Source organism: Ahaetulla prasina, chromosome 1 (genome assembly GCF_028640845.1).
Source record: "Ahaetulla prasina isolate Xishuangbanna chromosome 1, ASM2864084v1, whole genome shotgun sequence".
Lineage (NCBI taxonomy): Eukaryota > Metazoa > Chordata > Lepidosauria > Squamata > Colubridae > Ahaetulla > Ahaetulla prasina.
In genome coordinates, this window is record NC_080539.1 from 164,607,377 (window position 1) to 164,620,375 (window position 12,999).

At 37.9% G+C, this 12,999-nt stretch overlaps 1 protein-coding gene across 1 annotated transcript in view; it reads left to right on the forward strand.

The window, feature by feature from the left end:
• LOC131196780 (phosphatidylinositol 3,4,5-trisphosphate 3-phosphatase TPTE2-like) overlaps positions 1-12,999 on the forward strand; it is a 35,167-nt gene that overhangs the window by 12,274 nt on the left and 9,894 nt on the right. Inside the window, exons 7-11 of the mRNA XM_058180070.1 lie at positions 233-332; positions 2,063-2,126; positions 4,801-4,865; positions 7,429-7,489; positions 8,820-8,901. Of these exons, the coding sequence (XP_058036053.1) occupies positions 233-332; positions 2,063-2,126; positions 4,801-4,865; positions 7,429-7,489; positions 8,820-8,901 (372 nt within the window). The remainder of the gene's footprint in view (positions 1-232; positions 333-2,062; positions 2,127-4,800; positions 4,866-7,428; positions 7,490-8,819; positions 8,902-12,999) is intronic.

Here is a 12,999-nt window from a genome sequence, read left to right on the forward strand (position 1 = left end):
AAAGTAAATGGCATTCTTAGTCCCTTTTCTACCACAATAATGCTGATATCTGTAGAAATCCTTTATCTGTGGGACGATATGGTAGGAGATGACGTCGTATAATAGTTTGGCGGGATTGAAACTTAAAGATTCCCAAACCTGAATACCATTGTAGGTGGGCCTAAACTGTGATATGAGTATAGCCAAAGTTGGCACTAATAGTTGATATAATCTCATTCTTTCTATTTCCCAGAGCAGTTGTCGTTTTTCGAATGTTGAGAATTATAATTCTGGTAAGAATTTTTCGATTGGCTGCTGAGGCAGAACGACTTGAAAAAGTGACTCGGAGGATGGTAAGTGAAATAGAATGTTGCCAGCTCTGAATTTGCTGAATTCACTTCCTAAGAAGGCTGATATAGTGGTTTGTGGGCTTGTAAACAGGTAAACGGAACCAGCCTTTTTATGTATATATTTTGAAATCTCTGATTGACTCTTCTTTCTTTTGAATACATTAATTAATTTTAATTGACTTTTTCCCTTAAATTCTGTGGTTAACTTTGTACAGGAAGATGGAATAGAAGGACTTGAAGACTTTTTCACAGGAGATGGAAGGCCAATGTTAGCTTAGAATAGAAGGTTGCATTTCCAATCTATCTAAAGAGCACCAGACAGAAAACACTGAGGTCTTTTGTTGAAAGATAGACCTTCTCAGACCTTGTGATTCCATGTAATATTCAGGTTTTCATTCTGAGTTTCAGATGATATGTCATCTGCTTCACATTGATTACGAATTTTGCACTTTAAACTCTTGTTCTTGATTTTCTGAAGAACCCATAATAGTACAGGTAGTCCTCAACTTACAACAGTTCATTTAGTGACCGCTCAAAGTTACAACAGCACTGAAAAAAGTGACTTAACAGTTGTTTACAGTTTTACGGCCTTTCCAGCTTCCCTATGATCATGTGATCAAAACTCAGATGCTTGACAACTGGTTCGTATTTATGATTGTTGCTGTGTCCCAAGACCATGTGATTGCCTTTTGCTACCTTTTGACAAGCAAAGTCAATGGGAAAGCCAGATTCACTTAAGTTACTTATCAACTTCAATGATTCACTTAACAATTGAGTCAAGAAAGGTCGTAAAATGGGGCAAAAATTCACTTAATAAATGTCTCATTTAATAGCATATTTTGGGCTCAATTGTGGTTGTAAGTCGAGGACTACCTACAAGGCGGAAGACAATAAATCAGCATCTTTGTGAATTTTATGCTCTGAAAGCCTGAGCTCAAAGTAGCATGTGTGTGTGTGTATGTGTGTGTGTTACTTCATTTTAATAGTGAAACTGAGTCGGGAACGACTAGCATGCATGTGCGAGGGAAACCGTTACCTTTTCCTTTTTAGCAGTATGATATATTTGCAAATGGGTGACAGTACTGTGTCTAAACACATCTTTTTGATTTTGTACCACTTGATCTAATTTTTTTAAAAAAGATAACATCATGTATGTGTAACTTGTCTGAGGATATATTTAAAAAGCCACCAACAGTAGATTAGGACAAAGAGTTGGCTGCAGTTAATATTTTCTTGCAAATTATCTTTCTCTGACTTCCAGTATCTATATTTCCATCCTAAAATGTGAGCAAAGAATAGCCAGATTTTTGAAAGAAAAAAAACCCCTGCAAATTTTATAAAACCTATTCATTATAGAGATTTATTGGGGAGGAGGTTTTTTTTGTGAATAGAGTTTATGTTTACAATATGTTTAATACAGATTACTATTCATTGTACCAGCCTTTGCAGTGTTTTTTAAAAAAGTGCTTTTGTACTTGCTGAATTAAACTAAGTAATGATTTTAAAGCCAAGGTGCTTCAGAGTTAGGCAGAAAAATATTGGAAAATTTTTCAAGAAGTATTCAGTTGCAAACCATTTCTCCACCCATTGTGTTAAGCAGTTACCAGGAGATGAGTGATTTGAAGATGTCTTCATCTTTAATGGGGTAATTTCTGGAATCTATGCTTCCGTGACTGACTACTTATTTCCTAAAATCACTATTTAATATTGTTTTTTTCTCTTTTGGCTGACAGGTCTCAGAAAATAAAAGGCGTTACACAAGAGGTGGCTTTGACTTGGATCTCACGTATGTCACTGGTTAGTATTTCTTGACTACTGGAGAGATTGGTCAAAAATGGAGATCTAGGCATCCAAGGATAATGGAAGAATGTGTGTAAGATGAACACAATAAGAACCCTTTGATCCATTTTCCATCTCTATAGAGACTGCTTTTATGGAAATAGTGACACCTGTGCTTCTCTTTACTATTGCTTCTTTGTGTTGAGAATCAGTGCTTGCTGAGGTAGACATTACCAATTATACTGAGCAGTTAAAGTCTAACTATTTGCAACAGAACATTTCTAGAGTGAGAGTCATGTAAAAAATCTTAATGTGGCCAAGAGCCAATGCCACCTCTTTCAACCTTTCCACTTACATAGCCGTGCCTCTGTTTATATGAAAAGGAAATTACCAGTAGATCTTTAATTTTGTCATTATACTTTGTCATAATAGAGAACGTTTATATATAAAATTTTGATATCATGGGTTAGTGATGTTCTTACAAAAGGCAGAGTGCTGGTCCTAGGGAATGAGGACCAATGGCCGGAGTTGGAGGGGAATACCAGTGTGAATTAATTGCATTAGCAGCTTTTGCCAATGACTGTGGCATTACCTTTTCTGGCTAGTAATTCATGGGTGACTAGATCTTGAGCATGTTGTTTGGCTGTAGTTTGAAAGAAACTATAGTCCCATTTTTTCCCCAGCCTGATGCCCTTCAAGTGTTTTGGAATTATAATACCCAAAGTAACATAGGTAACATAGCTATTGGAATATTGACTGGCAGTTCTGGAATCTGTGTTAGTGTATTTAGAAGGTATTATGTTGTGGAAAGTTGCAATACAGCATCTAATACAGGATAAATTAGATTAGTAACACATTTGTCTTTTTCATGGAGCTTTATAATCCATTTGTACTGCACAATATAAACAGTTACTGATTGATATTGGGGTTTAGATATGTGCCAATAAAATACTTCTTTATTTAGAAATATTTCCTTAAAAATCAAATTTTCAAAGCTGTAGCATCTTTTTTATTTGAATGTCATAAGACATCTGATGATGTGCCGCTAATATACCGGTAAATTGTTTGACCCTTCACCAGGTCAAATGATGATCATATTTTTCTTTTTAATTGTTAGATGTCTTATAATCTTTATTGTAATACAACACATTTTTCTGTTTTTTTTATATAAAGCAGCAAATTTATACAGTAAGCATAAGTCCTTGACTTATAACTATTCATTTAGTGACAGTTCGAAGTTACCACAGCACTGAAAAAAGTGACTTCTGATGGCTTTTCACACTTTCTCATTTAAGTTGAAAACAATACTTTAATCAAGGAACTAATAAGAAAAAAACATACCCCTACCAACACTGGAAGGGGCAAGCTACTGTACTTTGCTATTGTGGAGCAAATATCACAGTCACACTGATGATGTTACTTAGTTGGTAACAAAACATCTGCAAGCAAACAAGCTCGGCAAACAAGGACTCCACAGTTACTTTTTTCCTGCCTAAAATTTAATTCTTGCTTGGTGGTGTTAACCTTAAAATTGTCCTGCTTCAGTTTTTTAAAAATCTTTTGTACTTAACTGATTTAAGTCACTAATTAATCCAGTTTTCTCCCGTTAAAAAATGTTTTACCAGAGTTATATCTGCAACTATGACCACAGAATTTCAAGCTGTCACGTTTTTGCTTAAGAAAATGTACAAATTCCAAAACTCAGAGTTGTATGTGACAGAAAGGGCCTTGTCATAATCTCTAAAACTATGAAATGCTTTTTCTTGCTTTTAATCTACAATTATATGAAAAAGTACACTCCATGTAAAAAAAAATTACTTTTTTATTATAAGTGGGCATATCATTTTATCTTCATTCAAATAGTATGTAAATATAAAGGTATTAATTGAAGAAAAAAATTTATAAAATTGACTTTGCAATCATTAATTCAACAACAAAAAAGAGCAAATATGCCATTTCCTTCTGTGAAAAAAAAATATACCTTTGGTTCTAATACCTGGTATTACCTTTTTGATAGAAACATGCTTTTCAATTGGTATCAGGTTCTACTGGTGAAATGCTGACTGATTTTCGCTACACATGTTTTCTGGTACTATGGCCAAATAACTCTATCTTACATCCTTCCATGTAGATGTAATTTGTGCAGCTTCTTTACAATAGCATTTTCCTGCATTTTGATATCAGCAGTGGTCAGAACTATTTGCAGGTGATGAAATTCTGGGCTTTGTAAATGTCCACTTGTAGATCTTCCAGATAGAGGAATCATAGATGTCCCAAATAATTGACAATTTTTTGAAATCTTTCCCATACTCATAGGCATTATAATCTTCTTTCTGAAGGCTTCTGAGAGTTCTTTGGATTCAGGCAGGAGTTCAAGAACAAAATCAATTAAATGTTTGAAGTTTTAGTAAAATAGGTTTAATAAGGCCTGATCTGGTATACTTTACCTGAGTTTAATATTAGGTATTTGGTGCATGATATTTCTAATAATTTATCTCCTTTACCATTGTTGAAATGAAGATTAAATATTTGTATGTTGAAATATATTGAAAACATAAAAAACCAATGAGGTAAACTTACATTTTCACATGACTCTACTTGAAGTAGTGAACCTATGAAAAATCTCACATTTGTCTCACAATGCAGATCTTACATTTTCTTTCTTTTTTGTTTGTTTGTATCTATTCATTAGCTCGTGTTATAGCAATGTCGTTTCCATCTTCTGGGCAGCAAGCTTTCTACAGGAATCCTATATGGGTAATCTGAAGATTAAAAGATAATGGAAATAATTTCTGTTATTCTGTGAATCTTCCTCTTTGTTTTTCTCCACTCTCAGTTATTATTGGCTGTGTTTAATTTTAGTATGATTGTAAGAGAGAATAATGGTAATTGTAGAAGAAAAGACCTCTTGGTAGTTAAAGCTATATTGTAAAGTAAAAGATAATCTGCCTTTAGGATTTTTTCCTCAAAGTTTTAGTCATGAATTCATATATAAATTTAGCATCTACTTAACATATGAAAAAATAGGTTTGAATGATAAGCAATGAGAAATGATAACTACTCAAGGAGAGAGCCAACCTATTATTATTATTATTATTATTATTATTATTATTATTATTATTATTATTATTATTATTATTATTATTATTATTATTATTTATTCAATTTTTATACCGCCCTTCTCCTGAAGGACTCAGGGCGGTGTACAGCCAAGGTAAAAAACAAAACAATACAATATACAATTAAAATACAAATTAAAAAACTTATTATAAAATTTGGCCTAAAAACTTTAAAATATATAAAATTAAAAAACCCCTTAAAATTAATAATAGAAATTTAAAACCAATAAAATTTAAGCTAAGAACTAAGGAGAAATTTCCTGACAATCAGTTGAACGACTTGCCCAGAAATTATGGTTGCTCCAACAATGGAGGCTTTTCAGAAGAGATTGGACAGCCATTTGTCTGAAATGATACAGAGCCATGATGGCGAACCTATGGCACGTGTGCCACAGGTGGCACGCGGAGCCATATCTGTGGGCACGTAAGCGTTGCCCTAGCTCAGCTCCACTATGCATGCGCTGGCCAGCTGATTTTTGGGCCTTCCGGGCCCACCAGAAGTTGGGAAACAGGTGTTTCTGGCCTCGGGAGGGCTTCCGGGGGGATGGAGAAGGCCATTTTTGCCCTCCCCAGGCTCCAAGAAAGCCTCTGGAGCCTGGGGAGAGCAAAAAATGGGCCTTTCAGGCCCACTGGAAGTCAGGAAATGGCCTATTTCTAGCCTCGGGGGGATGGGGGTGGGGAGGTGGGGAAGGCCATTCTTGCTGTCCCCAGGCTCCAAGAAAGCCTTGAGTCTGGTGAGGGCAAAAAATGTGCTAAAAGCGTGGGGAGCATGGGGGGGTTGCGCATGCATGCGCGGGGGTGGGATGGAGTGCGGGGGGGCATTGAATTATGCATGTGGGTACACGTACGCGCTACCCCCCCCCCGCCTACCCCCGCTTTTGGCACACAACTACAAAAAGGTTAGCCATCACTTATATAGTTTCCTGCTTGAGCAGGAGGCTGGACTAGAAGACCTCCAAGGTCCCTTCCAACTTGTTATTCTGTTAATAATGGTATTCAATTCCTCTTCTAAATTGGTGAGTTCTGCAGGCCTCAGAATGCTGACTATCTGGCTCCTTTAGCAGTTATCAAATTTAGCAGTGAAAAGTACAATTCTTTGAGTTTGCAAATAAAGCAGAAAAGTACTTTCTGCATTTTGAATAAAAAGTCAGTATGATCTGCATAATAAAGATTTACTGTAGGTTCTCCACACTATGGATTATGGTATGATAAGCACATATCCATATAATGGATAAGCAGGGAGTTATAGGTCCCAAAATGCACCTCCCAAACTGAGTTCAGCTAATCCATGGGTGGGCTTATATGGTAGCACTTTTTAAAAATACATATACAGGTAGTCTTCAACTTACAAAAATTTGTTCAGTGATTGTTTGAAATTACAATTGCAGTGAAAAAAAGTGGCTTATGACCTTTTTTCACATGACTGCTGCAATATCCCCATAGTCACGTGATCAAAATTCAGCTGCTTGACAACTGACTCATATTTATGACAGTTGCAGTGTCCCTTGGTCATGTAATCACCTTTTGTAATCTTCTGACAAAATAAAATGAAGCCAGAGTCACTTAACAATGGTATTAATAACTTAACACCTGCAGTGATTCACTTAACAACTGTAGCAAGAAAGGTCATGAAATGGAGCAAAATCCACTTCTTGCTTAGCAACCGAAAGTTTGGGCTCAATTATGGTCGTAAATTGAGGAGTAGTATATAAGCAGATAAGCTGACCCTTGAATTTTTAATTAAAATACCATGAAAAACGTGCCACCTGAAGATAAGCAAATTGTGAAAATTAAAACATGCAGAAAATTTTAGGGTTGGCTTCCCCTTGGGTGGCACATTTTTCAAGGTACAGCATTTTGATTAAAAATTCAAGGGGCAGCTTATCAACAGATGGACTGATCTGTAAAAATAAGCAGTGTATGTATTTTGGTTTATCTCTTTCCCGAGTAGTTCCTTAGCTTATTGATGGACTTTAGCAATACCAGTATTTATAATTCACTCAGGCATAGTGGTTGGAAATTATGGAAGTAGAAATCAGATTGTAGGAGGTTGCTGTATGTCTCTATATTGGTACCAAAACCCCCTATCTGAGATTTGAATCTTCCTTGAAATACTTTCTGTCTGAAACCAGCTACATAAATAAAATTGTTAATAACACAAGCCACCTTGACAATTAAAGTATATTATTCTTTTTTATAAGGAAGTTGCAAAGTTCTTGGATACAAAACATGAAGACCACTACAAAGTCTACAATCTTTGTAGTAAGTATGACTTTGTTTCCTAATCACCAAAACTGGAGCAGCCAGGAAAACTTCAACTACATCTGTTCTAATCACAAACCAGGCCACCCACCACCTTCAGTTTTAGCCCTGTTTTCTAGGTATGCAGTGAATGTCTATAACTGATGGAGGACATGAACCTGGATATCACATATCTTAACCACACCACATTAAATCAGTAACTGCTTCCTTTTAAAATAAAGTTCTGAATGATATAGAACTCAGTATTTATGATAGCCTTAAGATACATTCATATTCTCATTTTTTAAAACCTCTTTAACATAATGATTGTCATTTAGTCTTCCTCAGTCCAGGAAGTTTTCCCAGCTTAGTGGTTTCCATCTAATGGGTTCAATACCTTGCTGATAGATGTTAACTGAAGACTGTTTCTTTTAGCAACAAGATTCAGTATAATAGCAGGGAAGTGGGTTGAACATGTTGCTGTTTGCTACCCTATTAACTCCAGTAGAAATTTGAAATTAATATAGTTTTGCTTTTTTTCTACACAGTTTAATAGCATGCATCTTTGTGTATGTATTTAATGAACCATATACATATTGATACTTCAGGTGGCCATGCACTGCTGGGCTTTGAATACGGAGATGTAATACATACTGAAATTTGATACATCTCATTCAATAAATATAGAATGTAGATGTTTTTGTTGCTAATTTTTTAAAAAATCTTCTCCAATCGGTTGTTAAAACTGAAACTTCCACTGACTAATTAGGGGGGAGGCAGATTTACATCAAATTTATATAAAATTCGATATAGATCAAGGGTTGCGAGCCTTTTTGGAGTAGGTACATTTAAAGTTTTGAGTACAAATGGTGTTGTTGCAAAACAATTGCTGGTCAAGATTGCCTGTTCTCAAGATGACTGGCAGGAACGTAACCAATTTCAAAGTAAAGAATGTTACCTGCCATGCTATTAGTATTCCTTTTACTGGATATGCTATATTGCCCTGGCTTAGTGTTGCCCATTTTTTGAGCAGGTAGGCATACTTCCAAACTAAACATATTGATTAAAGTTGCTTAACATTTTTATTTTCTTAAGGGACCCAGATATTCATGAAAGAAGGATGAAAATAAACAGTTTCCCATTTTAAAACTGGATATTTTAATATTAAAAAAATCAGGTGGAGCATGGAGTTGTGTAGATGCCTGAAGGGAATTGTGGGCTAAATAGTGTCCCAGGTACCATTTAAGGACATTTAAGGTCTAGATATTTGTCCAAAGTATTGCTTTGTAATTTTCCTAATGGAACTTGATCTCTGTTTATATACATAATATCTGTATAATTTTTCCTGCAGGTGAGCAAGGCTATGACCCAGAGATTTTCCATTATAGAGTGGAGCGGATGTTTATTGATGACCACAGTGTTCCCACTCTAGCGTAAGTATGATTCTGCAATTGTTCTATGTAGATTTGACAATAAACCAACCGGCTGAATAAACCCAAGTCCAGTTGATTAAAGTTTGCAGATATCTATAGTCCAGTAGTGGGTTTCACTTACCTTCACTACCGGTTTGGAACTGTGAGCGCGGGTGCGCGCGCGGTTGCTTCGCTTGTGCACAATGCTCTTGCCCATGCGCAGAATCTTCTGCACATGCACAGAGTGTCCATGATGACATCCGGGCAGGTGGGCGGAGCCTCCTGCTGCTACTGGTTCGCCCATACTGGAGCGAACTGGGAGAAATCTACTACTGCTATAGTCTATGAAAATATATAACCCTTGAAAATCTATAGATCATTGAATTTATATATTGCTGTCCCACAACTTTTGGCAGTTCACAATAATAAGGTACAAATAAAATACAATAAAATGTAAATTAATTAAAACTGCATAACTGATCCCTGCAACATTAGTTAACACTCAAAGGCCCTCTGGAATAACTTACTTTTAACTTGTTTCCTGAAAATTGTAATCAATGGACTCAATCTTATCTCCAGAGAGAGGCCATTCCAGAGGGCCGGAGTCATCAGAGAGAAATAGTGCCTCTGAACTCCAGCCCCATCACTTCCTCTATAGGAGCCAGGAGGGCTGTCGTACAGGTGGTAGAATCATGCTGGAGAGTAGGCTATTTCCTTCAGTCAGCAGGTCAAAAAATCCCAGATAACACAGCGAGATAATACTTCACTTGTCCTATTGGATACCATGCAAGACTTCAGTGAATTGGCAAAGTGCTGTACAGAATGATTGTTGTAATCAGCTAAACCCAGAGATGATACAGTGAGATCCAATTAAGTTCAGTCCTTTATTTGCTTGCACCTAATGTACAGAATTTTACCAAGATAAAACTGTAACTATCTAACCTACTATATATCCTGTAAGATTCTAGGATGTGATTACCCTGAATCTCTTCCCCCTTTTCCTTCTCCAGTTTAGGATTCCACAATCTCAATTTGGGCTTCTTTTTGGGAAGACTCTTGAGTTGGCAAAATACTCCCCTTCTGCTAATAAATTGATCATAAACTATGATCAACTAGACTGCTTGCCTGGTGTGATGGAATGTGCATCTGCAGCAGCAGAAGGGGAGCATTTTGCCAAATCAGAGTCTTCCTCCTTGATGATCCAGACAAAAGAGGACAACTCGCCATGGTCAACACATGGCAGGAAAATTTGCCATGGCCAATTTGCGACAGGACAACTCACTGCAGGAAAATGCAACAATTCAATTTAATTATTTAAAATAGTTAAAAATTGTTTTATTCTTTGTGAATTAAAGAAATGATGCCAAAGGAGGAACAAAATGAAATGTGAATGTGTCATTTCATTTTGTTCCTCCATTGGCATCCTTTCTTTAATGATTCTATTCCACTATTTCTTTGATATTGGTGTAACTCTTGTCCTGTGGCGAGTTGTCCCATGGCAAGTTGGCCATGGCAAGTTGCCTGCGGTGAGTTGTCATAGAAACTCCAGGCATTAATTCTGTCATTTTTTCTTTGGAGCTCCTTGGTAAACTCAGATGAATTCCAAGATTGGCAAGCAGAGACTGCTTTGTTGCAATTTGTCGTGTCCCACTCCTCCGATGACGGCCGGGTCAGGGAAATCCGAATCAGGCGTGCCTCTGCAGCTCTGCCAAAGTCCTAGCAAAGTCCTCAAGGCAGGCAGGAGACCAGAAAGTGACTTCAGCAAAATATGTTCAACTTTGCCTGACTCAGAGACTGCCAGAAAGCAAATCCTTTATATAGGCCATGGGATGTGGCTCCATGACTCAGCACTTATCCAGGCCTGCCCCTCCCTTCCTTCTGACGCCGCCGCCTATCAATTCTTCTGAAGCGAGGGTCACTCCAGTCGGCAGCTGTTGGTAATTGACCTCCCTCAGGCTCACATGCTGTGGGGGAGGGGGAGGGGTCTAGTTGCTCCGTTTGCCTGGGCATGGAGCCAGGGCTGGGGCCGGGAGGTGCTCCCTCCTCCGCAACCTGTCTGGGCATGGAGCCAGGGCTGGGGCCGGGAGGTGCCCCCTCCTCCTCAGCCTGTCTGGGCATGGAGCCAGGGCTGGGGCCGGGAGGCATACTAGGACATTCTTCAGCGTTCGGAAGCAGATAAGAAGACCCCGGCTGCGGTGAGAGCGGGCAAGACACAACACAATTTCATCAAGAGCCAGGTTTCTTCCTGTAGCTAGCAGTCAATTAACCAACTGGCAGAACTTCTGGCCAGATGGCTGGGAAACTTCCCGAGCACCCTCCAGAAATTCTCCAGGTCATCTCAGATTTTGGAACAGAAATTTCCAATTGGTTTGGGCACTGGAGAAGTCATGATGGCAAGTGATTGACTATAACAAAATATAACACCATACACATCTGGATCACAAAGCAATTGCTCAGAAGTAAAAACTAGATCAGTAAAAGTCTACTTGTATTTGTGAAACCAGATTACCTGGGACAAGTGTATGGTTGCCATGGAGGCCGTGAATTCCTGGGCCTTCTTTTACCCAGCTTTCAGGGCCAGTAAAATAAGGGTTAGGGTGAGGTCATCCAGCACCAAAAAGAGAGGGGAGCCTGCTGAAAGACCAAAGAGCAGAAATCCCTACTGTCTAATTCATATGGAAACATTTGCATCCTATTGATTCTGGTGCGGAACTGCAGTCACAAAGTGTCTTTTAAGAACAGTGCTACTTTCCTTTCTACCCTTTGTAGCTGTAGGACCCCGGATCAAGAAGGGCAGAATTCTGTAACCAAATTTAGGTAACACATGTGAGGTCAGTTAATTTATTCACAAGTAGATTGTGGGCAAAAGTGGTTTTACTGCAGGTAGAGATGGCATTTACTAGCAGCCAATTGGAACCAAGGTCCTTGGCAGTAATTTTAGTAATTTTTTTAGAGTGTGCATGTATTTAAGCAAAATGGAAAGAAATTAAAACATGCAATATAAATAACAATAACAATGAAACTTCTAGTAACGTATGTATTTCCTAATAACATATCATAACATAATACTAACACAACCTTAGTAGACGTAATAGAAAGAAGGAATGATCTTGTGGGACAGAAGGAAGAGCTGCTACCAAGATAAGGGTCAGATAAAAGAAATCTGAGTCCGGGGCAAAATTGTAACCTGAGAAACATCTCATACAAGATGTTTTCTTATTTCTCATAAATGGTGGGGGTGGATGGGAAATGCATTTAGGTTGCAGGTTTGTGTTACTGTAACTTTATAGTAAAAGTAGTATTGGCCTGCATGATTTCAGTTTCCTAGTCTGGTCTACTTTGAAGGGCTGATAGTATAAACCCAGAATCAAACCCACTGGATATAAGCAGGGATGGTCATCAGATTGTTGATTACTCTTCCTCACAATTGTTTTTCTGGGCCTCCTCATATACCCTTCAACCCATCATAATTGGGATCCTCCTGCTGCCATCCTTAATGGTGTGCTCACAATACACGTTCCTCCCTTACAAGCCAGTTAACTAACCATACACCCATACTCTGGGCTCAGTAGTCCAGTTCTTGCAAAGCCACTCTAGCAGGCTTGGCACTCTAGCACTCCTATCCTGACCCTTCCTATTCCCATAATCTATCATAATATCTCTTAAAATGCCATTCCTCATGAAAGCCATACTGCCTAATCTACCTGTCTCTTCTCCCAAGAAAAGAAGACTGTTAATAAGTTCAGCTTGTTTCCAGTTGTGAACAGCAATGCAAGCTCTTTTAGTGGGAAGTCCTTAAAATTTCTCCTATGAACTTGTGCTTCATGTGGCTTATCTCCAGAGGCAACTAAAGAAGCCTAAATGGGGGGAAGAAGGGAGAAGGGGGGAAAGGAAAGGAAAGGAGAGGAGAGAAGAGGAAGGAGAAAAGAAAGTAGAAAAGGATAGAAGAAGGCAGGGAAGGGAAAGAGAGAAGAAGGATTGTTGTAAAATAAGGGAGAAGAAAGGATAGAAGAGCAACTCTGGATATAATTAAAAAATCTTTTTTCTTTTTTTTCCTTTAGAAAATATATGTATATGTGTGATTAATTATGAATAAGAGAATGTACATCTACAATATGT